Source organism: Mustelus asterias, chromosome 1, assembly GCF_964213995.1.
Source record: "Mustelus asterias chromosome 1, sMusAst1.hap1.1, whole genome shotgun sequence".
Classification (NCBI taxonomy): domain Eukaryota; kingdom Metazoa; phylum Chordata; class Chondrichthyes; order Carcharhiniformes; family Triakidae; genus Mustelus; species Mustelus asterias.
Window position 1 is genome coordinate 65,929,397 of NC_135801.1, and position 27,451 is coordinate 65,956,847.

At 46.4% G+C, this 27,451-nt stretch overlaps 1 protein-coding gene across 1 annotated transcript in view; it reads left to right on the forward strand.

Annotated features, from left to right (window-relative positions):
• Window positions 1-27,451, forward strand: part of LOC144493554 (annexin A10-like) — an 87,822-nt gene that overhangs the window by 13,897 nt on the left and 46,474 nt on the right. Inside the window, exon 3 of the mRNA XM_078212689.1 lies at window positions 8,427-8,521. Within this exon, the coding sequence (XP_078068815.1) occupies window positions 8,427-8,521 (95 nt within the window). The remainder of the gene's footprint in view (window positions 1-8,426; window positions 8,522-27,451) is intronic.

Consider the following 27,451-nt stretch of genomic DNA (forward strand, 5'->3'; position numbering starts at 1 on the left):
ATTCTCTGCCCATTGAAGTGGTGGAGGCTTCCTCGTTGAATATGTTTAAATCACGGGTAGATAGTTTTCTGATCGATAAGGGAATTAGGGGATATGGGGAGCAGGCGGGTAAGTGGAACTGATTCGCTTCAGATCAGCCATGATCTTGTTGAATGGCGGGGCAGGCTCGAAGGGCCAGATGGCCTACTCCTGCTCCTATTTCTTATGTTCTTATGTTGTCGGGGGGGGGAAGAGGGAGATGGGTAAGATGTATCTCGGGGGGGGGGGGGCAGATGGATCTCTGGTGGGGGGGCAGATGGATCTCTGGTGGGGGGGCAGATGGATCGCTGGTGGGGGGCAGATGGATCTCTGGTGGGGAGGCAGGGGGGTCCGCTGCCATTCTGCGGGCGATCGGTGGGGGGGAAGGGGGGCAGGGGTGGCGATCGGTCTGAGTAGTGGGGGAGTGGATAAGGGGGGGCAGTGATGTGTGTGTGTCCCCCTTATCCAGCCCCCACTACCCTCACACATCACTGCCCCCCTTATCCACCCCCCCACTACCCACGCACATCACTGCCCCCCTTATCCATGCCCCACTACCCACACACATCACTGCCCCCCTTATCCCCCCCCACTACCCAGACCGATCGCCACCCCTGCCCCCCTCCCCCCCACCAATCGCCCACAGAGTGGCAGCAGACCCACCTGCCCCCCACCAGAGATCCATCTCCCCCCCCCAGAGATCCATCTGCCCCCCCCCCCGAGATATGTCTTACCCGCCTCCCTCCTCCCCCCTCTCCCCCCCCCCCCCCCCCCCCCGCCCCAAGATACACCCTCACTCCTGCTTTTCACTTCCGGGTCGCTTTCTCCGCTTTCTGCGGCTCGGGAGCGATCTGACACGGGCATGGTTTTTCCAACTTTTTTCTAACTGCGCATGCGCAGTTCAGAGCTCCGATCGTTGCGGCCATGCTAAGCCCCGTCCACAGTGCGAATGGGACTGGAGATGGCTGAGAGCGTATGGGGGCGCCTGAAAGCAGATTTCTAAGTTGGATCTGTACTACGCCCAGATTCGGCACTTAGAATGAAAATGGTAAAATCAGGCCCTGTGTGTGTGATTTTCTGGGAAACCGGCAAAGGTCAATGGCGGGCGGGAATAGCGACGCTGAGTCCACAGACAACCATGGCACCTTTTTCCCATTGTCTAATGCAGCACTTAGCACCAAAGTGTTTCAGGCACTGGTTCCACACCATATCGATGGTGGGGCAGTCTCTGTATCTCAGTGCTGCAATCATTGGGGCACCCCATTTAAACAACACCCCAGTGCACACCAGCTACACTTTGGAGGTCCTCTGGAAGTGGTGGGTTGCCCAGAAATCCACCCCAATGTTCTCTGATGTCTCCCAGAAGAGATGCCTTGATGCTGTTGAGGCCCACCATGACTCAATCTACCCATGCTCAGAGCATGAGGCCCTTCCAAGAAGCCCATGGCCTAGCAACAGCTGAAAGCATCCTCATGAATGACACTTTGCACACTGGACAGACTTCCCCCACCCCCACCCCCCCCCCCCCCGTCTCCCCCTCTCCCCGCACCTCCCCGCACCTCCCCCCCCCGCCCCCCCAGTACTCGCCCTACAGTCAATCCCCTCAGTACCCTACACAGTCAAACCCAGTCTCCTCTGAGTCTGCTGCTCTGTACCCCTGGAGTCTTCCCTCTGGTAACTCCCCTCCTCCATTTGACTAGGTCCCCAGTATCCTGGAGTCAACTCCCCAGTGTACTTCCAGTGTTACTCCGATCTCCCTCCAGTGTTTCCCTGGTTGCTCCTGAGTCAAGCCTGGTCACCCTGAGTCAGGACCGCTACCTTCTTACTACGTGGAACCACTCCACAGGCACTGCGCTCGCCTCTGAGCTCCTCTTAGAGGGGTGCTCACCAGATGCATGGCTTTTGAAGCCTGTTATTATTCGTACCACTCTGATGTCATGTCACGGTGGGTGAATGTTTTGACTTGGGGTGGTGCGGGAGTATAATTTTGGCATGTGGGTCTGATAATGAGATGCAAATGTATTATAATGATGTTTCTGACATTGAACAGCAGGATACACGGTCTATCACTGATGGGGGGAAGGGACGATCGGGCAAGCTGTCACCCATACGTAAAATGTGACTTTGGCCATAGAGGTTTACAGCATGGAAACAGGCCCTTCAGCCCAACTTGTCCATGCTGGCCTTTCTTTTAAACCCCTAAGCTAATCCCAATTGCCCGCATTTGGCCCATATCCCTCTATACCCATCTTATCCATGTAGCTATCTAAATGCTTTTTAAAAGACAAAATTGTACCTGCCTCTACTACTGCCATAGAGTCATAGAGGAAAAGTTTATTTATTAGTGCCACAAGTAGGCTTACATTAATCCTGCAATGAAGTTACTGAGAAAATCCCCTCGTCGTCACACTCCAGCGCCTGTTCAGGTACACTGAGGGAGAATTTAGCATGGCCAATGCACCTAACCAGCATGTCTTTCAGACTGTGGGGGGAAACCGGAGCACCCAGAGAAAACCCACGCAGACATGGGGAGAACGTGCAGACTTCACACAGACAGTGACCCAAACCGGGAATCGAACCCGTGTCCCTGGCGCTGTGAGGCAGCAGTGTTAACCACTGTGTCACCGTGCCGCCCCTTCTTGCAACAGTTCCTATTCCCATCACCGAATCCGCCTGACACTAACGAGAATGGAAAATCCTGGCCCATGGTTGCAACAGCAGGTCAGAGATTGAGGACACTACCTTCTCAAGGACAATTAGAGGTGGATTTTCCAGCAACGCCTACATCCCAAGAAAGAATTTTTAAAAGCTGATCTCAATTCGAGCACCATTATGTTGTCACAATTGGCTTCAGGATCACTTGGCAAGGGTTGGGGCAATCATAAAAAACAGCTGAGTTTCTCACTCCTGATCAGTTAGGCTATTATCTGTTTAGTGAATCATTTTAGGATCTGTAAAAATCAATGGAAAAAAAAAATATTTTTTAAAAATGATAAGTTAATCATAGATCCCTACAGTGCAGAAGGAGGCCATTTGTCCCATCGAGTCTGCACTGACAACAATGCCACCCAGGCCCTATCCCCATCACCCCACATATTTATCCCACCAATCCCTCTAAACTACGCATCCCGGGACACTAAGAGGCAATTTAGCATAGCTAATGCACTTAACCTGCACATGTTTGGACTGTGGGAGGAAACCTGAGCGCCCGAAGAAAACCCATGCAGACATGGGGAGAATGTGCAAACTCCGCACAGACAGTGACCCAAGCCGGGAATCAAACACAGGTCCTTGGAGCTGTGAGGCAGCAGTGCTAACCACTGTGCCACCAATCAGCAGATAGTGAAGAAGTGGATGCATAAAGAATTGCAGTAGTTTTAACAGAAGTACATTTTCCGAAGGTATTTGATAAGGTCTCACAAAGTATATAGTAGACTATAAAATAATAGGAACTTGGTTGCTGGTAAATGGATGTTTTCTGGACTGGAGAAGGGATGAAAGTGATATATTCAGGGGTCATTGCTGGGTTTTCTTTTCACAGTATATGTTAATGATTGGAACTTGAGTATAGGTAACAACATCTCAGACTTGCTGATGACATAGAAGTAGGTTTGACAAACCGTGAGGGTAACTGGAAAAGAAGACAGGTTTGCAAAATGGGCAGCGTTAAATGTACATTGAGAAAGTGCAGGGTAAGTACTTCTTGAAAGAATAAAAACAAAGAATTTAATGGAAACACACTGAAGTGTGTGGCTGAACAGTGACCTCGGGCTTCATGCCTGAAAGTATAGTTACAGAAAAACACTGAAACAGTCAGTGGAATTTGAGGTTTTACAGCAGAGACGTTCAGCATAAGAATAAGGCAATAATATTTACAAATTTATGCAAAATCTTGGTCAGGCTATGGTTAGAATACTGTTTGAAGTTTTGAGTGCTCATTATAGAAGGGCTATTAAAGCCACAGAGAGCATACAGTATAAGTTTTTTTATTATTGTCACAAGTAGGCTTACATTAACACTGCAATGAAGTTACTGTGAAAATCCCCAAGTCGCCACACTCTGGCGCCTGTTCGGGTACACTGAGGGAGAATTTAGCATGACCAATGCACATAACTAGCACGTCTTTTGGACTATGGAAGGAAACCTGAGCACCCGGAGGGAACGCACGCAGACACAGGGAGAATGCGCAAACGCCACACAGATAGTGACCCAAGCCAGGAATCTAACCCAGGTCGCTGTGAGGCAGCAATGCTAATCACTGTGCCACTGTGCCATCCTTCATTGTGCCACTGTGCTGCCCCGAGTAATGCTGGCAATGGGAAATTATTATTATGGGGACAAAGTCATAACAGTAGAACCATTTTTGCCTCAGCAGAGAAGTTTAAGGGGCTATTTGATTTGCGGAGTCCTCAGTATTTTCTGTTTTTAATTATAGAAGTTGGGAATTCTTTTGACCTATGAAATGAAATGTACTGCACATGCCCATTCCTTGTGTGCTTTTCCTCTCCCTCGATGGATTTGAAGAATGGGAGTGATGTGTAACAGGTGGCCGATCTGTTATCTCCCATTTTACAGTATCGCCTGAAGTTAAAATTATCCCCATTAACTTTAGCCACTACTATAAGGGATTGAGTAGAGCAGACATAACACATTCTTTAACATGCTGGAGCAGTGTTTGATGCAAAGGCAGAGATCTTGGAGCGGTTATTCCAGATGGTTAAGTTTTGCTAATTACAAACATGATCATTTCCACCCTCTAATATAAAGGGGAGATGTAATTTCAAATATCACTGAAAATCATCTTCCAAGGTGAAACTGCAGTGATTAAATTCCCAAAGTAATTCTTCATTAATAATGTAGTTTTCAAAGATTACATTTCCATTCATGCACACGAGAAGTGTATGTATTGATTCTTTTATTTAAATTTAATGTAAAATAAACCAGCCGCTGAGGCAAATGAAAGGAATTAGACATTGTTACTGTGATACCATTTATAAATGAAAGGACGTTTTAAAATGTAGTTTTGAATCTTTACAAACTCAAAATATATTATAGCGAGGCCATAAATCAGTCAACCAACATTACAGAAGCTTAAATTTTATCACTTGAATTTTAAAAAAACAATAAAATTGCATTAACCTTTGCTTTGTTTCCAATATTATTAATCACTCTTATCCCAACAAGACTTCTCTCTAAACTAGCTGGTTTCAATTCAACTGAGCAACACTATTATTTTTCTAAAAACATTTTTTTCCTCTTTTATCCTTTATTGTTACCATGTTTCTAAGTTGCGAATGAAGTATTAATAATCAGTAATCATATGATCATATATACCACCACTTCCAATTCTCGAGATCAATTTACTCGTCAAAGTAATAATCATTTCCAGACACCGAAAGTTTTGAATCTTTCAAGACAAATAATACATTTTGAAGTTGCTTTCAATCCAAAAATAAATATAAAATGTGGTTGCAAGAACGACATTTTGATACTGCAATGCGATTTTCTGCAAATTGAAGGATTGAATTGATCAAGCTTCATGTAACAGAGTCATGAAGTGAATATTGCATCACCTTACCCCTAAGGGACTGTATGTGACCATTAAATCCCGGGAACAATAGTTTCTAACCTTGAACAAGCAGCTGCAGATCTGGTTCCTGAAAATAACAGTCACGCATCTCCTGTGTTTATCCTACCACATGGAAAGGGTCAGTAATAGTTTTATTGAAATGGCAACCCTGGATTATCGGTTTTAGCGGAGGGCCTTTTGACAGGCGAAGCCCCCCCCCCCCCCCCCCCCCCCCGCCCCACCAATTTGATGATTGGGGCTGACGTTAGCTAACAGGCACACCTGGAATGAACAGGCTCTAGGCACACTCAATATTTGGCCTTGGGCCTCTTTTGAAAGTAGGCCAGTGAGCTGTGGATACCTGCCACACATTCACAGGCAGCTCACTGGCAAAGCAGTTGTAAATTGAAGACCACTGTCTCAGGCAACCCTCAGAGCTTGAACAATGAGCAAGGAGGGGAAGGCAATTGAGCAGAAGTGATAAGGGAGGGGCTGAGTAGGACATATTAATGGCCTTCAGAGCTGCTGTGAAGCCAGTACAGGCAATTTGAATTATTCCCCATTCTACATTCAGTTAAATATTTATTTAAAACATATCTTTGGAGGCCACCTCCAGCTTTCAGAACCACTGTTTAGGCCAAATATAGGTTTGGTTATCCTGAACACAACAGGTCTGGCTGTAGCTGTATTCATGCAGCCCAGTTTTGGGAAGACGGGAATTATGAGCTGACTATTTCAGACTCCTGCCCCGGATGCCTTATTTCAACCTTTACCAATATGTTGGGCATGTACTTATGGCACAGCATGCATGATGCATGCTGCCCACCACATTGAATGCTGAGCCATCCATTTTACATGTAAATTGTCTTTTAAGAGTTTTTTGAACAGCCTCGTACAAGCATTAACTTAAGGGCTGACTTGCACTCAGTCTTGACTGTAGCCGTGTAGCTTAGGGGGTTTGTAATTTACAGAGCCTCTGAATTTATGCCCAAAGCTGTAGTCTCCCAAGTACAGCAGGATTATTTCTCCAGCAAGATGCAGTGAATGAAGGTTAGTCACATAATACAAATTGATAATATCCAACGCAAAATGCAGTGAGTGGAGGATAGTTACATACAAATCAATTCACAGCAGTGAAGTCTCTGAGAATGATTGACATGGGGATTTACCTAACCACCTCCATTCACACTGGGAATAGTGTTGTCACTAAGTCCAGCCATGAAGAATAGTCATTTATACTAGGGATGAGAAGGCTCTCTAACACCCATGGAGGTGCCTTCAGGAGAGAAGGGGTGGAAATGGGAAACTGAAGAAAGACACTGAAATAAATTGACAATGTCATTTAGATCATCAGAAAATGATTAATTGCATTGCTCCTTGTTCAGCACTTTTAATTGAAGCATGGTATTTAGCTGATGAATAATTAGTCAAGGGATTGGTCTTCTTTAGCTCGCTCACCTGCCTTAAAACACAGTCCATGTGCAGGTTTTTGTGGAGGATTTTCTTATCCATGTTTTTTCCAGTTTTCTCTGCCTGATATCTGCTGCATTGAATGTAGTGGTGACGTTAACTACAGAACAACTCCATGATTAGTGGCAGCCCTTTGAAGCATCACCCAAGTGGGCATTCATCGTGTCTTAGTCGCAACATTCTCTCAAGGGCTGATAGGCAGCTGTTTGAACATGGAGCCAAAAGAGATGTTGGCAATCATGCAGGAAAACCTCCAGCAAGAGATAGTGGATAGAAAAGAGGGCAAGAAATCTGTCCCTTTATTTTGCTCTTTCCCTATCACAGATATAGTCAAGGCACTTCCCCATGGTTCAGTTAACCAACCATAGAATGCCTACCGTGCAAAAAGAGGCCATCCGGCCCATTGAATCTGCCCCAACTCTCTGAAAGAGCATCCCACTCAGGCTCTCCCCTCTGCCCTATCCCCATAACCACGCACATTGACCATGGCTAATCCACCTAACCTACACATCTTTGGACAATAAGGGGCAATTTAGCATGGCCAATCCACCTAAACCGCACATCTTTGAACTGTGGGAGGAAACCGGAGCACCCGGAGGAAACCCACGCAGACACAGGGAGAATGTGCAAATTCCACACAGACAGTGACCCAAGGCTGGAATTGAACCCAGGTCCCTGATGCTGTGAGGCAGCAGTACTAACCATTGTGCCACCATGCTGCCCCATGTAGAGTGACCAGGAATCAAATTTAGAATGTTTCAGGTCTTTGCAGGTCAATGTTGTAACATTGCTTCACAATTGCTTTCTTATCCTGCTTTTTAGATGAATCAGCATACTGTGTAATCATAGGGGCCATTTTGACTTTGGATAATAGTGTAAAACAGGAAAAATTACCTTCATATCATCTTCCAAAGTCAAAAATACTCCCGTTGAATGTGACTGCATTTATACCATTTGCCCTCTCTGGCCCGAGCTGGTGCTTTTGTCCATCAACCCATTTTTCTACCTATTCCTGAAATTCTTCAATGACCCCCCTCTTTTTTAAGCAACTATCCAACTTCCTTCTATAATAATGCTTGCATTCTGCTTCAACAATGTTTGTGGCAGAGAATGCCACACTCTAATCAGGCCTCTGCATCACTTTGTTTCTCTAAACCCTCTTCTTAATTATTTTGATGATCGTTTTAATTTGATTCCTATTGTTGTAATTGGTCTTGCCAACCAGTCGCAAAGGTCAACATTTTTATTTAGTAGCAGACTTGATAAATCTTATTGGTTGTAGGCTTTATTTTGTAAATGTAAATGATATAACCAAAGTCTTCAAATCAATGTACAATCATGTTCTATTCTTTGTAATCTTTCCATTTAGAATGCAACAAAGATGCTCTTATTGAAATTTTGACCCAGCGTTCTAATGCCCAACGGCTTATTATTGCTCAGGTCTACAATGATTCTTATGGGCAGGTATGGAATCTAGCATTTTGCTGTTACCTTTCATTATATTTTGCACTTAGCTAACATAATCAGTTACAAGACCCAGGTCTCGGGTTGTGTTACAGATAGATAACAGACACAATCTGCAGTCTATGGTGTCATATCATCAAGTTTCTTGGTAAGGAAAGCATGAAATTTGTTAAACTTGATTCCCTCAATTTCAGCTTGTGGATGGGGAGTCTTAGTCTCACCTGCCATCCAGACTGAAATGCACATTCTGGTAAGGAAAGTGGGGATTGGTAATCCTGCAAAAATACCAGCCGAATGGTCAGCAGAGCCTTTCTTCCCTTGCTAGACCCAGAATGGACTTTAATGCTATTTAGCCTTCACATGCGCCGCACATACACACACACACACACTCACATACACACACACTCACACACTCACACACACACACTCACACACACTCGCACACACACTCACATACACACTCACATACACACTCACATACACACTCACATACACACACACTCACACACTCACATACATACACACTCACACACACTCGCACACACACACACTCACATACACACACACTCACACACTCACATACATACACACTCACCCACACTCGCACACACACACACACTCACACACACACACACACATACCCAAGAAAGGGCTGGCAGGCAGGGGGTGAGGTAAGGGTGAATCAAGGCCATGGCGGCACCACCATACCCATCACCTACTACGTCCACTGATGTTTTAATAGGGAGAGGTGTCAGGCATCCCACCAGCTCTTGGGCAATTGAGACCCTTAACTGGCCAGTTCATGATAAGTTAATGACCTTTTCCCGCTGCCACTGGGGTTTTACCAGTGCAGTGGGGTGCACAGGCCATGTGGTGAAGCAGGATTGGGGGTTTGCATTCTAGTTGGGTACACACCCCCACGATACTCTCCCCACCCACTAAGTGCTGCCCCTCCTCGCTCTCCCAAGCCCAGCTCACTGCCCCCTTCACTGGTGTCTGCCACAATGGCCCCAGCAAAACCCCCAACGCACCTTCCTATCCGGTTCCATGGCTTCTCACTGTGAGGGACGACTTGCACTGCCAGCAATGATCACCATTTCCAGTGACACTTCTGCAACTAGAGAGCTGCCGGCCATTGAATTGGTTGGCATCTCTTAGAGGCAGGACTTCCTCCCAGAAGATGGGAGTAAAAATCCACCTCCACATAAACTCCAGCCTGGAAATACCCACCAACAATTTCTTGCCTATTGTTGAAATATTGGTGTGAATAGCATTGGCCACAAAATTTAACAAGGTTTGAAAACGAGCCCAGGGATTGTGAAACATTATCAACTCACAGTCTTTTTGTATCTGATGCAGGCAGCGCACAAATTTCACGCTGCCTGTGAGTTTAAAATGATTGCAGATAGCGCTAAACATAGAATGACTGCTCACCTCAACATGGGGGGCACAAAATCATATGAGACTAGCACCATTAATCCCTAAATTTCTTCTGGAGTTCTGTCATTATTTTTGTGTGCCATGCATGTGTGACCATTTAAAGAGGCTGATTTGTACGTAACCTTCACGGGGACTTTTGAATTGCTGCATAGCTGTGCAGTTCAGAGGAGACATTGGTCAGCACCACTTGGAGCTAGCCTAGACGCTTAAAGGAGAGGTGCATTCTGGCTGGAGCTGGTTACAGAAGAGAGTGAGCAGGAAGAATGCGGCGTCACAGTGGTTAGCACTGCTGCCTCACAGCGGCAGTATCCCGGGTTCGATTCTTGGCTTGGGTCACTATCTGTGCAGAGTCTGCACTTTCTCCCCGTGCCTATGTGGTTTCTTCTGGGTGCTCCAATTTCCTCCCATAGTCCGAAAGATGTGTTGGTTAAGTGTATTCGCCATGCTAAATTCTCCCTCAGTGTACCCGAACAGGCACCGAATTATGGAGACTAGGGGATTCTCACAGTAACTTCATTGCAGTGTTAATGTAAGCCTACTTGTGACACTAATAAAAGAACACAATAATGGCACAACATGGCAGAGAGTGAACTCTAAGGTTCTCCAACGTTGAAGGCCTTGGTTGAGAAAGTGAGGAGGAAGAGAGGTGCATGTCTGCACCTCATTTTTGACTTGAAATGTCACCCATGGCGCCACAAATGTAGTCGCTGTGCAACCAAATTTTGCCGCCATTGTTTTTCTTGGCGTTTGCACCAAAATAACAAAGGCAAACAAAATTATGCAAAGAAGAAATAATGTGGGTAATTTTGAAGCCTCCCACTTAGTGAAAATGGGCTGTAGTTCCCCAAAAAGTGGTGAGGAATGCCTTAACGCCTGATTCTTACCCAAGATTGGAGTCAAGTCTCATCTTCTGGGGAGGCTGTGTTTCCTCGAAACTTTATGATACAAAATTTAAATAACTAAGGTGCCGATACCCTGTAGTCTATTTGCTGAGCATGGGGATTTAGGCAAATTTCTACAATGTAAGTTCCAAACAATTAAAGGGTTTCTTCATTTCAAAATGAATAGCCAATTCCAAACGATGAAAGCAGGAAATATTTTAAAAAGCTGCCAGTGAACAACTGAATACTTACACTTTCATTTATAATAAGGCCTCGTCATATCCTCAGAGCACTCTACAACCAGCAGAGTATGTTTTTAAGTTCAGTCACTATTGTTATGTAGGCAAACACAGCAATCGATTTATACAGAGCAAGATCCCACAAATACCAAATGGATAACTAACCAGATAGTCTGTTTTGGAGATTTAGGTTGTAGGAACAATGTTGATTGAGATACTAGAGACATAGCCAGTTCCTCTTTCGAGAGTGGCATGGGAACTTCAGTATTCACCTGAGCAAGCAGACTGGCTTTGGTTTAAACCCTTTCTGAAAGATGGCAGGCAGGATTTTACCACAGGCCCTGATATCAGGATGGAAAGGGGGGCCCGATCACTTACCCTGCTAGCAGATGGACCAGCTCAGCAATTGTACTCGAGGCAGCCCCCTCATTATCATCCCCCTTCAGGTTCACTGAACTAAGGATGGCAGGAGGAATGTAAAATGCTGACAGCTCTAGAGTCTCAGTAGTCCCTCGGGAGAAGTAGGCTCTGCTCAAGGATCATGAAGTTGTCTCAACATGAGGCTCCCTTGGAGAAGTAAGTATAAAATTAAAAATCAGAAGTGCCCAGTACCCAGGCTCCGCTGAATAACTCATTGGGATGGTCGGGGCAGCCTTTGCTGCCAACATGAAGATCACCTCCCTGAAGTTGGCGGCCATCCCAAGTTGCAAAGGCCACTCCCCTGCTGGCTGATGCACCACAGGAATAATCCTTAATAAGTCCTTTGATTATTTAAATGTATAATCCACCTCCATTCCACAGGAAACAAACCCCACATTCTCATCTTTTGAACTTATACAGTGAGTAAATTTAAGCAGGAGTTAGACAGATTTTTAATTGGTAATGGGTTGAAGGGTTATGGGGAGAAGGCAGGAAAATGGGGATGAGGAGCATATCAGCCATGATCAAATGGTGGAGCAGATTCGATGGGCCAAATGGCCTAATTCTGCTCCTATATCTTATAAAGTTATCTGGGAAATTTCCCTAGAGGTGGGACTGTATCAGCCGGCCAGTCTGATGCGGCTCCCTGAGATTTTCCTGCCCCCACTTTGAGCCCCACCCTGGGAAAATATGCCCGGTATGTCCAACAATGTAACTCCCTCAGTACTACACTGAAATAAAAGCCTGTGTCCCAAAATGTGCAAAATTGTGATCATTCTCAAAGTGACACCCTGGTGATTCAGACATGTCAGTGATGCCAACAGAGCCAAGCTAACGCTTCAAACTGGGATTACAGTAAATATTAAAATAAAAGCAAAATGTGGTAAATAGGGGATGGGCTGTTTTGTATCTGTGGCCCTTTCATCATTATTCTAGCATTTTTCGTGATTCTTGCCTGCTCAAGGTGTGAAACAGATGGTCAGACATTATAAACACAGTACAAACAGCACACAGATTGAGGAGTGAGTCAGCAGCTAAGTGTCAACAGTGTAAATTAGCACAGCGGCAATGAGACTTGAGTCATCAAGTGCACAATACTGTTCATTTTATCCTTCGTCAAATAATCAGCTCTTTGTAATAGCCCAACCTCGTAATTTAAACATTGTTTCAAGCTACAGATCAAAGGCCATTCCATTTCACTTTGATTTCCATTTGGTAAGATCGATGGGCTATGACCTACCTTCTGAAACTAATAAGCTCTGCAGTTTAAATGTGTACTGGGGGCAACAAAGTGAAAGCAGTGAATTGTTGTTGAGGCACGTTACTCCGGGGAGCTTCGAGCTGAGATAAACATTACTCCTCAGCAGGGGAGAGGGGGATAGAGAGAGAGGAAAGCTGCAACATGAGCCTTTAAGTCAAATTTTAAGTCAGGGTGCAAAATGAGAATATTTTAGCTCCAGGCATTGCATAATACAATATTGACTTCCACTCGGGGCTAGTGGGAAATGACTTTGAACCATAAAATCCCTATAGTGCAGAAAGAGGCCATCCAGCCCATCTGCACCGAATCTCCGAAATGGAATTCTACACAGGCCCACCCTCCTCCCCGCCCCCCATCTCCATATTTACCATAGCTAATCCACCTAACTTAGACATTTTAGGACATTAAAGACCAATTTACCATGGCCAATCCACCTAACCTGCACACCTTTGGACAGGGAGAGGAAACTGGAGCACTGCAGGAAGCCCACATAGAGAATATACAAATTTCACACAGACAATCACGCAAGGCCAGAATTAAACTCGGATCTCTGGTGTTGTGAGGCAGCAGTGCTAACCACAGTGCCACTGTGCCGCTGCAACCTGCTGGCATCAAGTAAGAGTTGGAATTTATGGGGATGGGCAGGCAAGGCTGCTGCTATGGCCTGAAGATGAATTTTACTCCTCCAGGCGGTGGTTTTCCATAGAGAAGCTTCTAAGCATCTGCCATAACTCCAAAGGAAAAGCTGCAGGACGAACCCTCCCACCAAAAATGCAATTTTCCCAGGCTTTTTTGCGTGCCTTCCACTGTAGTTATCTCCGTGGAGATTCACACAGTACCGCCTAAATTTTCACAGAGATGAAGAGACCCTCCATCTTTGAAAAATTATGCCAGAAGCCCAAATCCAGAGGTCCTGCCCCTGAAACAGTTCCTCCCCCCCCCATTACTTTTGCAGGGGGTGAATGGGGGCAGGTAGAACTATGCACATCCATGGTTCACAGAGGTGTAAAAGTGCACTTGCCTTCAGTCTGATCTGATTTTCAAAAGGAGGGATTGGAAAATACACTCTTGCACATGAGATCTGATGGGAGAAAGTCTAAACTTATCGAAATTACTTGGAGAGGTAGGGTACACTTTTGGCGCAGTCAGTAAGGTATCCTTCTTGATGTGGTCCCAGGAAACCTTTGTGAGAGGTCAGCTGCTCTTTGGAAGATCTAAAGCGCCCTTTGGGGGAGGTCAAGTTCCCTTTGGGATTGATAAAAGTAGACAGGAATGTGTGTTAAAAGTGTATTGGGACTGTGAAAGGAACCTGTCAAAGGCAGTTGTCAAGGAAGTTATCAAGAGAGCTATCAAGGGAGCTATCAAAAGAGCTGTCAAAGTTCCTGGGAACTGTCAGGTTGCCAAGGGATTTAAGTCTCCTTACCTTTAAAATTGAGAAAAAACAGTTTGTCGATTTAAAGAAAAATGAGTGCTGGCTGTCAGTTGAGGTAAACCTGAGGACTATCGTGAAAACATCTGTGCAGCATGACTGATTTCACAGCCTATCATTATCACAATGGGGTGCCTGTCAGGTCACAGTTTGATTCACAGTTCCAAGTGCTTATAAAGTGGAGCTATGCATAACAACGTTTGTTGTTATAAATTATTGAGTGGTTGAAAGATTTTAAATGCAGTGAATGGATCTTTTTATCAATGAGAATGTTTTTTAAAATATTAAATCCATCAACAGACACTTAAAACTTTATTTTATTTTCTCTCACCTTGGGTCCCACAGATGATGTGGAATCTGTAAGGATTGAGTTAAGAAACAACAAGGGGCAAAAAATATTTGTGAGGGTGGTATACCAAACTGTAGTGGTAATGTTGGTAAAACATTAGACAGGAAATCAGAGATGCATGTGATAAAGGAACATCTGTGATTGTGGGTGACTTTAATCTGCATATAGTTTTGGTGAGTCAAATTAGTCACAGTACAATAGAAGAGGAATTTCTGGAGTGTGTACGAGATGGTTTTCTGGACCAATAAGTAGAGGAACCAACAAGGGAACAGGCCATCTTGGACTGGTGATTGTGCAATGAGAAAGGATTAGTTGGCAATCTAGTTGTGAGAGAACCCTTGGGGATGAGAGACCATAATATGGTAGAATTCTTTATCAAGATGGATAGTGAGGTAGTTGATTCTGAAATCAGGGTCCTGAATTTCAATACAGGCAACGATGATGGTATGAGGCATGAGTTGGCTATGATGGACTGGGAAACATTACTGAAAGGAAGGACAGTGGATAGACAATGAAGGGCATTCAAGCAACAAATTTTTGAACTTCAGAAGTTGTTTATTCCTATTTGGCACAAGAGTGGAAAGAGAACTATGGCCAAACCATGGCTGACAAGGGAATTTAAAGATAATATTAGATTCAAACAAGAAGCATACAAATTGGCGAGAAAAAACAATAGACCTGAGGATTGGAAGCAGTTTAAAATTCAGCAAAGGCGGATCAAGGGATTGACTAAGAAGAATTGAGGAATTTTGGTTTTGGGCAAATTAATGGGATTAATCTCCAGGGCCTGATAATCCTCATCCCTGAGTACTTAAAGAACTGACCCTAGAAATAGTACATCCATTGGTGATCAATAGGACTCTGGAATGCTTCCTACAGATTGGAGGATAACTGATGTAAGTCTACTCTTCAAAAAGGGAGATAGAGAGAAAACAGGGAACTATAGACCAGTGACCTAACGTCAGTAGTAGGGAAGTTGCAAGAGTTCATTATCAAGGATTTCATTGAACAGCATTTGGAAAGCAACAGTATAATCAGACAAAGGTGCCACAATTTTACAAAAGGAAAATCATGCTTAACAAATCCACTGGAAATCTTTGAGAATGTAATTAGTAGAGTTGACCAGGCAGAGCTGGTGGATGTGGTTCAGATTTTCAGAAGGCTTTCAACAAGGTCTCACATAACAGATAACTATGTAAAGTTAAAGCTCATGGGATTGTGGGTAGTCTCTTGAGATGGTTAGCAGACAGGAAGCAAAGAGTTGGAATAAATGGGTCTTTTTCCAATTGACATGCAGTGACTAGTGGGGCACTGTAGGGATCTGTGCTAGGACCCCAACTGTTCAGATTTTACGTTAATGATTTGGACGAGGGAGCTGAATGTATTGGGGGTGATTCTCCCAGCTTGCTTAGCTGGCCAGGAAACATAAGCGGAGGCCATGTAGTGGGCTTCCTGCTGGGCACCACGCCCACCGTGCGTCTCCGCTGCCAGATATCCGGATTTGTCAACTCCACGCCAGAAATAAGTACGGAGCTGATTTGAATATTTAAATTCTAATTTTAATCCAATTAATGGGCCCGGGACGGAAGTCTCCAGACTCACTAGCCTCTCCCTCCTGCCAGGAATGGTTCACTCCAGCAGGGTTTTACAACAGCTCCCCACTAACGGGGAGCCGGCAGCCCAACTCCACCAGAATGAAGGGAGGACATGGAGATCCCCAGGAGGTCAGGGGTAAGGGGGTGCCCCCTGGGCATTGCCAGCTTAGCAGTGCCAGCCTGGCCCCCTGGCACTGCCCAAGGGCAAAGTGGCAATGCCCAAGGGGCATTTTGGCACTGCCTACCAGGCATCAGGCAGTGCCAGGGGGGAAGGGTGGTTGTGGGGCCTAATTGGGGATTGGATCTCTGGGGGCGATCAGTTAGGCTGGGGGTTCCCTCTGCTGCTCTGCAGTCGGGATCGGTGGGGAGCATGGTTAGGGGCTGATTGGGGCTGGCCATTGTGGTGGGGGGGGTTGGCCTGCCAGGAGGGCCCAGACACCTCCAGGAGGCCAGCGATCAGGGGGTGGAGGGGTGGCACAACCAGCAATGCGGGGTTGCTCAATCGCTGGCCAGTGATTGGAAGCTGGCAGACAGAGGCCACTGCGCATGCGTCGATCTGTCAGTGCGGAGATTGGTAGCACTTTGGTCGCAAAAATAGGAAGGCAGATTATTTGAATGGGTGTAAATTGAGAGAGGAGAATACTCAGCAAGAATTTGGCATCCTCATGCATCAGTCGCTGAAAGTTAGTGCATAGGTACAGCAGGCAGTAAAGAAGGCAAATGGTATGTTGGCCTTCATAGTAGGAGAATTTTAGTATAGGTAGAGATGTTTTACTGTAATTGTATAGGGCGTTGGTCAGGCCACACCTGGAATATTGTGTGCAGTTTTGATGTCCTTATCTGAGGAAAGATGTCCTTGCTATAGAGGGAGTGCAGCAAAGGTTTATCAGGCTGATTGCTGAGATGGCAGGTCTGTCATATGAGGAGAGACTAAATCAGTTCGGATTATATTCATTGGAGTTTAGAAGAGCGAGAGGGGAATCTCATAGAAAAATTATAAAATTCTAACAGGGTCAGACAGGGTAGATTCAGAAAGAATGTTCCCAATGATGGGGAAGCCCAAAACTGGGTGTCCTAGTTTGAGGGGAAGGGGTAAACCTTTTAGAACTGAGGTGAGGAGAAATTTCTTCACCCAGAGGGTGGTGAATGTGTGGAATCCACTTCCACAGAATGTAGTTGAGGCCAAAACGTGTGATTTCAAGAAAAAAATTAGATATAGCTCTTGGAGCGAAAGTGATCAAGGAATATAGGGGAAAGGGGGATCAGGATATTGAATATGATGATCAGCCAAGATCAAAATGAATAGTGGAGCAGGCTCGAAGGGCTGAATGGCCTCCTCCTGCTTCTAATTTCCACCTGTCTTGCCCCTTTGCTTTTTCTCTCTTTTCTCTCCTCTCCTTACTATCGTTGCCTTTTTCTTTCCCTCATTCCCCTTGCCTCCTTCCTCCACCTCATTCAATTATCACCTCAGTGTCTTAACTCTCTTGATTTACCTCATTGCCGAAAGAATACCGTCTTATCCACATAATGCTGCTTTGGATGTTTCAGAACTATTGATTGTATGTGTCAATGTTTATAACCCCTTCTGTAAATTTCCTAGTTGACATAAGAGCTATGCTAAATATATTGATGTAAAAATGTTGCCCCTTTTAAATTCTTTCAATAGAGAAAAGCATAATGAGAAAGCTTCCCTTTTGCTGAAGTATATGGGATGTTTCAATGCTATGTTCAAAAGATACCCCAGGCAGAAACTACAATCTATGGCAGTAACAAAATGTATGTTCATCAAATGTGTGTCTGAATGGTCATTTATTATGTATAACTTCCCACAGACAACTGATACTGAAATATTTAGCAATGGCACAACACACATAATATCCTTCAGCAGGATACAATTAACTTATGCTAAGTGGTGATTACCTAAAATTTTACTTTCTAGTTCTTTATTATCAGCCCCAACTTGTAATTATAGGGGGTCATTTTAATTAGTCCTCATTCTTGTAATGGATTGATGCTCTCTTGGGCCAACTGTCAGCACCAAAATGTCTCTTGGAATTAATTTTGCTCTCAAAGAGTGGTTTGACGGTTGTTTGATATTTCGTTTGCTCACACAGACGAATGAACTGATTATTTTCACCATTGCAAATTCATTTTTAACCTACTGTGACCTTTTACTTCCAGAGAACAGCACTGACTGCTTTATTAATTATATTCTGATATACTTTGGATGCATTTAATTGCTCTCCTTCTGTGAGATGATTTAAAATGATGTACTAGTTGCTAAATTTAGTCCATCATAGTTCATGCAGTTTTCCAAGCCATTAATAAATGTTTAATACAGCATGTTGATGGTGCTCTAGTTAAAACTGTAAAGTAGAAATCTGGCCTTCATTCATTAGAATTTCCACTGGCAATTGTTGTAGGGTGTTGGATACCATTCGGTAGCTGTTAATGAAGTAATCGTAGTCTTAACTAGGTTCACTGTGCGTATATGTTAACTACAAGAACTATGTACAGCAATAGTAAAGGGGATTGTTGTAGACTACAGTAAGATGTCAATAGACCGGCCAGATGGGCAGAAAAGTTGCAAATGGAATTCAACCTACAGAAGTGTGAGGTATGCATTTGCAGAGGACAAACAAGGAAGTCTATATATATTTCATTAAAAATACATAGGATAAAATCTTACCAAAACTGGCAGAATGTTGGGTCCGGCTCGAGGAACGGAGTGTTTCACACTGATGGTGCCAATGTGTTTTCAGGTCAAATCTTACAGCTGATTAGTATTAATTTCTATTCCTTTGAGTTTCACACCACTCCAGCAGCGCATTCCCTCTGATTCGCCTGCCACTTAATGACTTAACTGCTGCAAGCACTGGGGAGCTCCATATAAACGACTCCCCAGCACTTTTTCCACAACGACTGCAGGGGATGAAAGGCAAGGTCATCTCAGGCAGAAGGGCGTGGAAGTCAGCAGACTGTCTCAACCTCAGCCTCGAATCCTGGAGAAACACCCAGACATAGTGGGAGGGTGAGGAAAATTAAGAAATTGTAGGTACTTAGTTTGCACAGATGACTATAGACACTGTTGCAGCAAGGTCACCATTTTGTTTTGCATGTTTATCAATAAATTTCACTTTGTTCACCCACAGATCCTCCACCCTGTCTGTTCATGCTACCAAGCTTGGGGGAACCATCATTCTCACCCATCACCTCATCCCTGTGGAGTGTGAGAATGGCAGTGCTATGTCCCTCCCACCCTCTGGCCAGCCACCACTAAGGAAGGGCAATCCCTCAGCTGAGATATGGACAGGAACTCGGGAAGGAGGTCATGAGAAGTGCTGCCTACATACCAGCCTTTACAGCCCCTTGAGAGCAAAGGGCACCCTGACATGAAGGGTAAAGAAGGCCTGTAAGTGGTCCCTCCTGAACCCAAAATGGTGATTCTGGGACCCCTCTCCCCCGGCACAAAGTTGAACCCATCCATATCCCCTGAGTCCTCTCCGGTGCCCCTGGAGGCTCAGCTAAATCATGAGAGGCCAGCAATTAGCATGCCCAGCTCATTCCCAGAGTGCACCCTGTTTCTCCCAGGTCACAAGAGGTGCAGAGCTGAGCAGCCTTCCATGTCCCATTGAGATCCACCGTTACACGTAAGCACCCCAAAGAATTGGTTCGGGACTTCTGGGCAGCCATTCCCCTTTGCCCTCACACCGCTGCCTGAGTGTGGGTTCCAATCACACTGCAGCCATCCTCCCCCGGGTGCGAGGACCTTCAGGCCACATGAGGGGAGACGCAACCCATTCCTGAATCCTCCACTCTGTCCTAACAGCTGTTCTGCCATGAGTAGTCGCAGTCGCCCCCAGTGCTGAGCCTCTTGTTGTCAAGCCCTCACACCCTTTTGCCAACCCCCATTAAGGAAGGGCACTCCCTGAGCTGTGATATGGACAGGAACCCAGGACACAGGAAGCGCTGCCTGAATACCTGCCTTCACAACCCCATTAAAAGCAAAGGGTGCCCCGACATGAAGGAGAGAGAAGGCCTGCAAGTGACCCCCCCCCCCGAGCCACCTCCCCAAAATGATGATTCTGGGACTTCCCCACCTCCAGCCCCGAGTTGACCCTATCCATGTCCCCCGATTCCTTCCCGGTCCCCCCTGAGCAGTGCACACTGCGGAGGGTGCTGGCTGCCTGAGCGCTCACCTCCGATACTCACCCTCCCTCCCCTTGGAGGTGAAGAAGCTGATGTGATGTCACACCGGCACCAGCTAAAAATTCTGTGCTTGCTCAAGATCTGAGAGAGCATTCACTAATGACATGCTAATGTATTAAAATGAGCTTTCTGCAGTCCCACGGCATGTTTCACGCCATTCCACTGGCGAGGAGCTAGTAAGATCGGAACTCAGAAACTTGCCGAATCACACCCTCCGGATTTTGAGCAAGTGTTGCCATTCCCACAGACGGCGAGTGCGGGCTCAAAATCACCCCCAATCTGTGAGGTCTTAAGACATTGACAGAAAACGTAACAGAGTCCATTCCTTTATTAGCTGAGGCATAGAATGTGAGGGCAGAGAGGTTATGCAGGAACTGTATAAATCATTAGTTAGGACCTAACTTGAGTATTGTGCGCAGTTCCAATCACCCCGTTACAGAAATCATGCAAATGCACTGGAGATTTGTTCTGTTTGTAAGATATTAATTGTATCCTGCAACAAACATTAGTTGATTTTTGTTTTCTTGATGGAAGAAGAACTCCCACTTTTATTTTTGATGAACATGTGTTGCTCCACTAGGAGAAGAAATATGTTGCTTAAACATTTCAAGCAGACAGAGCTAAGCATAGCAGTGTAACAGAGTTTACTGGGTGTTGTATTTGACTGCGCAATGGAATTGCTATGGCTTTGCTCTACTTACATTTTCCAACATTTTCATCCATGCCTGAACATTTTACTATTCAGTTCATTTAATCAGGTGCCTCATTTTGCATTGAAAGGAAGACACTGAGAATGTGGGCAGCACAGTGGTTAGCACTGCTGCCTCACAGCGCCAGGGACCCAGGTTCGATTCCTGGCTTGGGTCACTGTCTGTGTGGAGTTTGCACGTTCTCCCTGTGTCTGCGTGGGTTTGCTCTGGTTTCCTCCCACAATCCAAAGATGTGCGAGTTAGGTGGATTGGCTATGCTAAATTGCCCCTTAGTGTCAGAGGGACTAGCTAGAGTAAATGCATGAGGTTATGGGGATAGGGACTGGGTGGGTTTGTGGCCGGTGCAGACTTGATGGGCTGAATGGCCTCCTTCTGCACTGTAGGATTCTATAATTTCATTCTCTTTAGTGTATCTTTGTGACACAACTCATTCGAAATAAGAAATACAAGCTCTCAAGATTTTAAATTGTAATTAAAAGTCAGACTTCTTTCCTTCCAGCTGTGGATTTATTTTTGCATTTAACAAAACAGTTCAAAGATTTCATAGAACAGCGGTGCACCAGTCCCAATTGGTTCCAGGATCACTTGGGACTAAGCATATTGACCGATGTGATAAAGAAGCCATTAGCTATGTTACCATGCCACACATTGACAAATAAACAGAGACAAGAGTGTTGGAGCTAGAATGTGCAATTGCTGAGTCATTACCTTGACATGGATATTGACAGAGGCAATCTGATAGAAGCAGGGCTGATTTCCTGACTTGCTGTGCCACCTAGTGGTCAAACTGATATGTGTACCCAAGAATTTAACATTGTGGGCCAGAACTCACCTCACCCGCCATGGAATCAGCGCGGGCGAGGGTTCGACAACGGAAATCTCCGTTGAACTCGGGCAGCAATTTCCAGTCTCGCCCGAGCGAGGCCGTTAAATCCCACCTGTGAACTCCAACTCCCCCCTGCAAAATGGATGTCTGAAACTTCAAAATGTAGCCAATGTGGGGATCTCTGGCCAACACATTAATCATGATGTGGAGATGCCGGCGTTGGACTGGGGTAAGCACAGTAAGAAGTCTCACAACACCAGGTTAAAGTCCAACAGGTTTATTTGGTAGCAAATACCATAAGCTTTCGGAGCACTGCCCCTTCGTCAGATGGAGTGAAAATCACATTAATCCCCAAGATAATGCAATGTTCCAGCAAGCCCGCAAATTGCCTGGCAGGAAACTGCTTAACCATTCAAATTGGGGCCCTCTAGTGGTCAGTTTAGAATTTTTGCTTCCACATTGATCGAAAGTTCACCAGCCAAGCTTTGCCTATTTTTACTAATCATTGAGTGGCCAAGAATCACGGGCGGCACGGTAGCACAGTGGTTAGCACTGCTGCCTCACAGCGCCAGGGACCCGGGTTCAATTCCGGCTTCGGATCACTGTCTGTGTGGAGTTTGCACATTTTTCCCGTGTCTGCGTGCGTTTCCCTCCATGTGCACCGGTTTCCTTCCACAGTCCAAAGATGGGCGGGTTAGGTTGATTGGCCATGCTAAATTGACCCTTGTGTCCGAGGATTAGCAGGGTAAATATGTTGGGTTATGGGGATAGGGTCTGGGTGGGATTCTGGCCGGTGCAGACTCGATGGGCCAAACAGCCTCCTTCTGCACTGTAGGGGTTCTGTGACTCTGTGCACAGAAAATCTGGGGGCACGGTTTTCACCATCATGCTGGTGGGGTGGAGCCTGACAGAACCAGCCCCACTGACATCACTTTTAAAGGATGGAACTACCAGCTTGTCAGTGTCAGGGCCAGTTTCACCCTTCCCCCCCCCCACCACCCCTGCCCCCTCCTCCTCCTCCTCCTCCTCCTCCTCCTCCCCCCCCCCCCCCCTCCCCCGGTAACTCATATAATGTAAGGAAACACAGAACCAAATTGTATACATCAACCAGGTAAGATCTAAGGAGATCCATCAAAGATGCCAAAAGACACACCGGACCAAGCTAGAGTCCCAGGCTAGCCACACCGACCCCCGCCAACTATGGCAAGGTCTGCAAGACAATAACAGGCGACAGGATGAAGGCAGGTAAAATCGCCAGCTCCAACGTACCCCTTCCTGATGAGCACAATGCATTCTACACTTGTTTTGAGCAAGAGGTCAGCGAGAGCATGCCCTCCAGCCTGGAAGCCTTGGGTGAACCTGTATCTGAGGTCACCATTGCAAATGTCAGAGCAGCTTTCTTGAAGGTCAACCCACGGAAAGCGATTAGCCCGGATTGGGTACCTGGACGAACACTCGGATCCTGCATGGATCATCTGACAGGGGGTATTCACAGACATCTTCAACCTCTCTGTACAACAATCTGAGGTCCCCATCTGCTTCAAGAAGACGACCATTATTCCAGTACCAAAGAAAAGCCAGGCAGCGTTTCTTAATGGCTATCGTCTGGTGACTCTGACATCCATAATTATGAAGTGCTTCGAAAGGCTAGTCATGGCATGAATCAATTCCAGCCTCCCGGACTACCTGGATCCACTACAGTTTGCCTATCGGCGCAACAGGTCCACAGCAGACGCCATCTCCCTGGCTCTGCACTCAACCCTGGAACACTTAGATAACAAGAACACCTATGTCAGACTCCTATTTGTTGACTACAGCTCAGCCTTCAACAAACACCATTATTCTTATGAAACTCATCTCCAAACTCCGTGGCCTGGACCTCGGCTCCTCCCTCTGCAACTGGATCCTGAACTTCTTAACCCACAGACCACAACCAGTAAGGATAGGCAACAACACCTCCTCCACGATCATCCTTAACACCGGTGCCCCACAAGGCTGTGTTCTCAGCCCCTACTATATTCTTTATACACCTAAGATTGTGTGGCCAAATACCCCTCCAATTCGGTTTTCAAGTTTGCTGACGACACCACCGTAGTGGGTCGGATCTCAAATAATGCTGAGACAGAGTACAGGAATGAGATAGAGAATCTGATGAACTGGTGCAGCGATAATAACCTCTCCCTCAATGTCAACAAATCAAAGGAGATTGTCATCGACTTCAGGAAGCGTAAAGGAGAACATGCTCCTGTCTACATCAATGGGGATGAAGTAGAAATGGTCGAAATCTTCAAGTTTTTAGGTGTCCAGATCACCGACAACCTGTCCTGGTCCCTCTCTATAGTGTCTCTGCCGACACTATAGTTAAGAAAGCCCACCAACACCTCTACTTTCTCAGAAGACTAAGGAAATTTGGCATGTCAGCTCTGACTCTCTCCAACATTTACAGATACAACCAGAAAGAATGCTTTCTATCGTGCCTCACAGCTTGGTATGGCTCCTGCTTTGCCCAAGACCGCATGGAACTACAAAAGGTCGTGAATGTAGCCCAATCCATCACGCAGACCAACCTCTCATTCATTGACTCTGTCTACACTTCCCGCTGCCTCGGCAAAGCAGCCAGCATAATTAAGGACCCCATGCACCCCGGACATTCTCTCTTCCACCTTCTTCCATCGGGAAAAAGATACAAAAGTCTGAGGTCACGTACCAACTGACTCAAGAACAGCTTCTTCCCTGCTGCTGGCAGACTTTTGAATGGACTTACCTTGCATTAAGTTGATCTTTCTCTGCACCCCAGCTATAATTGTAACACTACATTCTGCATTCTCATTTTCTTCTCTCTGAACGGTATTTTTTGTCTGTATAGCGCGCAAGAAACAATACATTTCACTATGTTAACACATGTGACAATAATAAATCAAATCAAATCAAAAGGTCCCAATGAGATTAATGAACTAATATGTGTTGTTTTAGTGATGTCGTTTCAGAGATTAGACAAGACAAAGGGAATTCCTTTAAGTTGTGCCATAAATGCTATTACACCAACCTAAGAGGGCAGATGTGGGCCTCAGGTCAAGGAGCTTGAGTTAGGTGAAGATATAGAGCAGAGAAAGAGTCAGGAGGGATAAAAAGGAAGGGGGGAGAAAGAGGAAAAGAATGGAGGACAGAGGAAGAAGAGGGAGGCAAAGTTGTCAAAAAAAGGAAGACATGGAAAGGACAGGAAAGAGAGAGAAGGGAAGAAAAGGAGAGGGAGTGGGATGAAGGGAGGGATCAGGTCAGGGAGGGAAGCTGGCTTGCCTGAAAGGGTGGGCAGAAAGGGAGCTGGAGTAGGGAAACAAAGAGGGATGGGAGAATAAGGGACAGAGAATAAGGGTAGGGGAAAATATTGAGGCAAGGGAAGAGGGAGGGGGAAAAGGTCAGAGTGTAAGATGCAAGGGGAATTCTCGTTAAAATGAAGTCTCAGTTCAAATTTGGACTGAGTGAGATGTTTGTTTGTAAGGTACACCTTGGGCCTGACTGGATAGTGAGGGCGGTTGTAAAAAAGCAGGGAGAAGGAGAATTCTCAATGTATGTGGGTGCAGGGGGGATGCAAGGTGGGTGGGCTTGGACCCTGATTTGTGCTTGAAGAGCGATTGGAGAGAAGAGGTTAAATTGCTATGGTAGGCCAAGTAGGATGAGGGGACGAGGGTAAAAGTATGAAACAGAGCAAAGGTATGAGCGTAATGGGGGTGGGAGAGGACCGGGAAGAGCAGATGGAAGGGGTGAGGTGGCCAATAGAGATGGGAATAGGAGAATGGTGGAGAAAATGGACAAAATGTAGTGGGAGGGAAGGAGTGTGTCTGAAGGCCGATTTGAATTTGTGGTTAGGGGATTGTGACCTTCTGGCTCTTATTTATGCCTCAGAAAATGGAGGAGCTTTCAGCTGTCGACTTGTGTCTTAACAATAGGAATGAATGACTCAGTTTCCAGTGAGGGGCAGCTGGTGACTAGTGAGTTGGTCAGAGGGTAGCTGGTTATTAGTGACTGAGTGAGACTGGAGTGTTGGGATTTCTTATGGGGTTGGAATGGTGGTATTTATATCAATGGGAGTATTTGATCCCAATTAGGATGAACTGTTTGGTTAGGTCGCAAATTTTAAGCCTTTGGCTCACTTCCTCATTTTCGGAGAGGCGCAACCAGGGAGCAAATCCTGCCTTTGAATTTACCTCTTTTGCAGCTTCCGCATTATCCTATGGGTGCTGATGAATCTCACGATGGGATTTGCTTCCTCACTTAGTCGAAGTGTTTTTTTAATGTTGCATCAGGCTGTGGTTTAGTTGGAGGGGCAGAGGGGTATGGGGGTTTTTTCCTGGTTTCCAGCATTGACATTTTGATTTCCAGTTGATCTTTTTTGCATCCTGCACTTTTCAAACATACATCCTTGATCTCCTTAGTAATACTTTTATTTGATTTCTGGCGTGGAGCTGCGTAAATTATGTAAATATTCTTTTAAATCTGCTTTGAATATCATGAGTGGTCCCGGGACTGAATTCTGAGCCTGTTGGTGTCTCCCGCACCCCCCCCCCCCCCCCCCGCCCCCGCCAGAAGTGGTTCACTCCAGCAGGGTTTACTGTAGCTCTCAACCTCGCTGGAGTGAAGGGAGGCAATCAAGGCTCCCCAGAGGGTCGGGCACCGGGGATGTCCCCCCTGGGCACTGCCACCTTGACAGTGCCAGCCCGTGGCTCCCGGCACTGCCCAAGAGCAAAGTTGCAATGCCCAAGTGGGCACCTTGGCACTACTCACTGGGCATCGGGCAGTGCCAAGGGGACATGGCATAAAGGGACCAAGGCCTAATGGGGGCGATCACTGGGGGTGGGGGGGTCCCGCTGCCACTCTGCACTGGGATCAGTGACAGAGGGAGGGTGGCAAGCAATCAGAGCTGGGCATCGGGGTGCGGGGCTGGAAGTCGGGAATGTTGCGGGGCGGGGGGAGGTTCAGGGGGGCCGAGGCTGCAGTGTGGGGGGGGGGGGATCTGGCGATCAGGGCTGTGGGGGGGGAGGGGGTCGAGGCTGGCCCAGACATGTTCAGGAGGCCAACGATTGGGCCGTCGGGTGGGGGGGGGAGCGGAGGGGGAGCGGAGGGGGAGGGGAGCGGAGGGGGGGGGGGGAGCGGAGGGGGGGGGAGCGGCGGGGGGGGGGAGCGGCGGGGGGGGGAGTGGAGGGGGGGGAGCAGAGGGGGTGGGGAGCAGAGGCGGGGGGGGCAGAGGCGGGGGGGGCAGCGATGCAGGAGTCACGGGACTGGCTAGCGATCCAGCTGGTCATTGATCAGGAGGTCGGCAGTGAGGGGCCATTGCACATGTGCTGATCTCAGCACTGACAGATCAGCACATGCGCAGTGGCTCGCTCAACGCTACGCTGTTGGCCTCTCCAGCGGGAATAGGCCCTGCCCCCTGATTCACGCTAGTGTACTCTGCAGTGCATGGAGTGAGGGAGATTCATTTTGAAACTCCCGCTGAAAAAACCAGCTCTTACTCCAGTTTTTATGTGAATTCGACACTTAGAATGTTGTTTGGGAGAATCACCCACAATGTGC